Source organism: Portunus trituberculatus, chromosome 2 (assembly GCF_017591435.1).
Source record: "Portunus trituberculatus isolate SZX2019 chromosome 2, ASM1759143v1, whole genome shotgun sequence".
Classification (NCBI taxonomy): domain Eukaryota; kingdom Metazoa; phylum Arthropoda; class Malacostraca; order Decapoda; family Portunidae; genus Portunus; species Portunus trituberculatus.
This window is the reverse complement of record NC_059256.1, coordinates 4,894,907-4,899,906: the sequence shown is the minus strand read 5'-3', so window position 1 is coordinate 4,899,906 and position 5,000 is coordinate 4,894,907. Positions and strand designations below refer to the sequence as shown.

The 5,000-nt window shown below is 43.8% G+C and overlaps 1 protein-coding gene across 1 annotated transcript in view; it reads right to left on the bottom strand.

The window, feature by feature from the left end:
• The window catches only part of LOC123501521, a gene marked incomplete at its 5' end in the record, with an annotated part of 26,122 nt that overhangs the window by 14,765 nt on the left and 6,357 nt on the right, over window positions 1–5,000 (bottom strand). Inside the window, 3 exons of the mRNA XM_045250380.1 lie at window positions 56–427; window positions 780–1,043; window positions 1,884–2,105. Coding sequence (XP_045106315.1) covers window positions 56–427; window positions 780–1,043; window positions 1,884–2,105 — 858 coding nt within the window. The remainder of the gene's footprint in view (window positions 1–55; window positions 428–779; window positions 1,044–1,883; window positions 2,106–5,000) is intronic.

The following is a 5,000-nucleotide window of genomic DNA, read 5'->3' as shown; positions in this document are numbered from 1 at the left end:
AGAGAGAGAGAGAGAGAGAGAGAATCCAAAAACAATCACAAACAAACAAACAAACCTTCTCCTCCTTCCGGTTCGGGTTCTGGTTCCGGTTCACCTTTCGGTTCGGATTCCGGTTCCGGTTCACCTTTTGGTTCACTTTCCGGTTCCGGTTCGCTTTTCGGTTCGCTTTCCGCTTCCGGTTCGCTTATAGGTTCGCTTTCCGGTTCCGGTTCACTTTTCGGTTCACTTTCTGGTTCCGGTTCACTTTTCGGTTCACTTTCTGGTTCCGGTTCGCTTTTCGGTTCGCTTTCCGGTTCCGGTTCACCTTCTGGTTCTGGTTCGGGTTTGCTGTGTGGTTCTGGTTCGCTTTCCGGTTCGCCTTCTGGTTCAGGTTCGGTCTTCGGTTCACCCTCTGGTTCTGGTTCACTCTCTGGTTCTGGATTGCCTTCTGAGAGAGAGAGAGAGAGAGAGAGAGAGAGAGAGAGAGAGAGAGAGATTTGAAGCCATTAATCTTGTGACCTCCATTGACCTTTGATATGGTCAATAAAATGGTCTTATTGTAGTCAAACTCTTAAAATGACCCCTTAACACCTCAAAACAGACCAAAACACCCCTTAACACCTCAAAACACACCAAAACACCCCTTAACACCTAAAACACACCTCAAAACACACCAAAACACCTCAAAACACAACAAAAACACATCAAAACACACCAAAACACCCCTTAACACCCCGAAAACACACAAAAACACCCCAAAACACCCCAAAACACCCACACACACACACACACACACTCACCCGGAACCAAGGCGTCATCATCCTTCGGCCTCCACGCACTGCTGGCCAAACTCTCGTCAGGAATATATGGAAATCCTTTACATTCCTTGCCTATTCCTGCAGGACGCCACCCCAGGGCAGCGTAGGAGGTCCCATTGTTCACTAGGACCACCTCCAACTCCTTCTCGATGGTCAGGACGCGCCAGTACAAGGTCAGGTCAGAGGAGAGGACCTTCTTGTTGAGAGCTCGTAAATTGACTTGTTTCTTGTTGGTGACCAGAGAGGCTGTGAGAGGGAGAGACGGGGGAGAGGAGAGAGGAAGAGTGTGTGTTTTGAGGTGTTTTTTAGGTGTTTTTGGGGTGTTTATGGGTGTTTTGGGGTATTTTGGGGTGTTTTGTAGTGTTTTGTGGTGTTTATGGGTGTTTATGGGTGTTTTGGGGTGTTTTGTGGTGTTTTGAGAAAGAGAGAGAGAGAGAGAGAGAGAGAGAGAGAGAGAGAGAGAACGTGGGATTAGTTAAAGAAAAAATTACATGCCGCACTCAAGATGCACTCAAAAATATCAAAACACACTCAAACACTCGAAACACACCTCAACACACTCAACCACACCCAAACACCCCAAAACACCCTCAAACACACAAAAACACACCAAAACACCCTCAAACACACCAAAACACACCAAAAACACCCTCAAACACACAAAACACCCTAAAACACACCAAAACACCCCAAAACATACTCAAACACACCAACACACACCAAAACACACCCACAATACCCTCAAACACACTCAAACACCCCAAAACACACCAAAACACCCCTAAACCCTACTTACTGGAGCCACACTTAGGGCCAAAGCGTCCGGCCCTACAGTAGCACAGTTTCTTGGGGTACGCAGTGGCTGACACGTCCACACACCGCCCAAACACACCGCACCAAAAACACACAAGAAAACCCAAAACACACCCCCAAACACACTCAAAACATCCCAAAAACACACCAAAACACACCCAAACACCCCAAAACACCCTCAAACACACAAAAACACACCAAAACACCTCAAACACACCAAAACACCCCCAAAACACACCAAAACACTCCAAAACACCCCTAAACCCTACTTACTGGAGCCACACTTAGGGCCAAAGCGTCCGGCCCTACAGTAGCACAGTTTCTTGGGGTAGGCAGTGGCTGACACGTCCACACACCGCCCAAACACACCGCACTGGGAGTTGTCCTCGCATTCATTGGCGAACTGACACCTCTCTCCGTAGTATCCCTTGTTACACCGACACTTGCTCACCATTAGACGCCCATTACCGCTGCACCGCTCCCTGTACTCGCTTCCTAAGGGGGTTTGAAGACAAGGGGGTGTTAATGGTCTGAGAAATTAAGGTTGTTTTAAGGGGTTCTAAGGGGTTTTAAAGGTGACGGTGCTAATAATAATAATAATAAAAATTGTAATAAGAGGAGGAGGAGGAGGAGGAGGAGGAGGAGGAATACAAAGGAATACAAAGGAAGACAAACAGCAACAGACCCTTAGGTCCTTACTAGGCTGTTTGTGAAAACTATCTACTAACTACCAGTGGTAGAGACAGGACAGCAAAGCAGAAGGCTCCTCCCCACCCGCCCCTCCCTCCAGCCGAGGCTGGCAGGAAAAAAAAGGCGAAACCATGTGATATTAAAAAATCACATGGAATTTTAGTAGAGAGTGAAAAGGAAATGTGTAATCTACGTCTGACTACTTGTGTTTGTGGGGGAAAGTGTTAACGCTTGGTGAATGTCATGTGGTGTGTGCATTGTGTACGTGGATGCACAGTGTGTATGTCGAATGGGTGGTGCGGCAGCCTTGCCTGGCGCTTTCTAGGGAGGCAGCAGTCAATCAGGCCCCAGCTCCGTTCAATCCACTGAGATAGCATACTTTCCCTGTAGGGACTCCGTACGCTGATAACCCCTTGCAACATTGATCCCTGGTACTTAGTTCCCGATGATGATCAATGGTTGACAAGGCCCTCTCCAAACACAGCCCGTCACAGGTCGAGAGTAGTAGTAGTGACCGTTTACTCTGGGCTATCTGTGCGTGTATGCAGTGTAGTGTAGTATGTATGTAAACACAGTGTGGAGTCAAAAAGGTGGTGCGGCAGCCTTGCCTGGCGCTTTCAAGAGAGGCAGCAGTCAATCAGGCCCCAGCTCCGTACAACCACTGTAAAAGTGCACTTCCCTTTAAAGGGCGCCGCACACTGTATGGTTACCCCCTGCAGCGGTGACCCTGGTACCTTAAATCCCGATGATGGTCACCTACTGTCAGGGCTCTTGACTATCCACAGCCCTTCACAGATCGAGAGTAAAAGTAGTGACCGTTCACTCCGGGCTATCTGTGTCATGTATGGAGGGTGAGAGTAATTTAAACTAACGGGCAATTTAATTCACGATCAGAGGCCCGGGAGATAAAAGAAAAAGCGCAAATTATTCGGAAATGAATAGCGACAACCGGGGATTACATTCAAAGGTATTTATCGAGGCGAACTTTGAACGTTTCGATAGTACCTGAGTTGACAACATTTGATGGCAGACCATTCCATATATTGACTATGCGATTAAAGAAAAAGTGTTTGACTTCATTTGTTACAAAACGCTTACCAACAATTTTGAAACCATTGCTTCTGGTGACATTTGACTGGTCGACTGATACGTATTTTTGAATATTCATATTTGCAAACCCATTAAAAATTTTGAAAAGCATGATAAGGTCGCCTCTTACTCTCCGTTTCTCAAGAGAAAATAAATTTAATTCCTTTAGGCGTTCCTCGTAGGATTTGTTCCGCAACCTTGGGATCATTTTTGTTAATCTGCGTTGTATTTTTCTAATTTTTCAATATCTTTTTTGTAATACGGTGACCAAAACTGAACATTGTATTCGAGATGTGGACGGACGAGTGAGTTATATAATGTTAATATTATTTTTTCAGACTTGAAAGTGAAAGATCGTCCAATGAAACCAACTAATTTATTCGCAGTTTTGACGACTTCAGTACAGTGTTTGCTAGGCTTGAGGTCTGCTGAAACAATGACACCAAGATCTTTTTCTTTGTCCACACTCGTCATTGGGATATCATTCATCTTGTATGTCGCCTGAGGATTTTGATTTCCTATGTGTAATACGTGGCATTTATCTATATTGAATTTCATTTGCCACTTGTTTGACCATTCGATGAGAGTATCTAAATCTTTTTGCAAAAGTTGTCTTTGGCTTTCTGAGTCTACTCTGTTTGCAATTTTGTGTCATCTGCGAATTTTGAGAGCTTACAATTTATTCTTTCATCAATGTCGTTAATATATATAATAAAAGAATAGGTCCCAGAACTGATCCTTGAGGAACGCCACTGCTTACGTTAATCCATTCTGAAGATTTACCATTGATCACAACTCGCTGTTTACGATCAGACAACCAATCCTCGATCCACGCTGCAATGTCACCAGTTATACCATGCGCTTTTACTTTGTTGATAAGACGTTTATGTGGCACTTTGTCAAAAGCCTTTTGGAAGTCAAGATATATGACATCAACCGCTCTAGTGTTGTCGTACAAATTATATATATCATGGAAAAAGTCAAGTAAATTTGTTAGACATGACCGCTTGTTTCTAAATCCATGTTGTGATTCGTTTATTATGTTGTTACTTTCTAAGAATGCAACAACTTTATCCCTCAAAACTGTCTCCATTAATTTACCTACCACTGAAGTGAGGCTAATTGGTCGATAATTTCTAGTTTGAGACTTGTCACCTTTTTTAAAGATTGGAGTTACGTTAGCGAGTTTCCAGTCATCAGGAACTTTACGAGTGCTAAGTGATTTATTAAAGAGGATAGACAATGGTTTAACAAGTTCTTTCTTTGCCTCTTTTAGTATTCGTGGAGAAATTTTATCGGGACCAGGAGTTTTGTTTGTTTTAACTTTATTTATTGCGCTCAAAATTACATTTTCTTGGATATCGCACGTATTTAAACAGACATTATTGCTGTGATTTGGTGCAGTTGGCTGATTTTCTGAATGAGTTTCTTCAGTGAAGACTGACGCGAAGTAATTGTTTAATTTAATAGCCATTTCAATTTCGTCGTCCGTGTGTTCGCCATTAGGAGGAGGAGGAGGAGGAGGAAGAAGAAGAAGAGGAAGAAGAGGAAGAGGAGGGGACACAATACAATATGCACATCAGGACAAGACCAGAACATAATAATAATAAT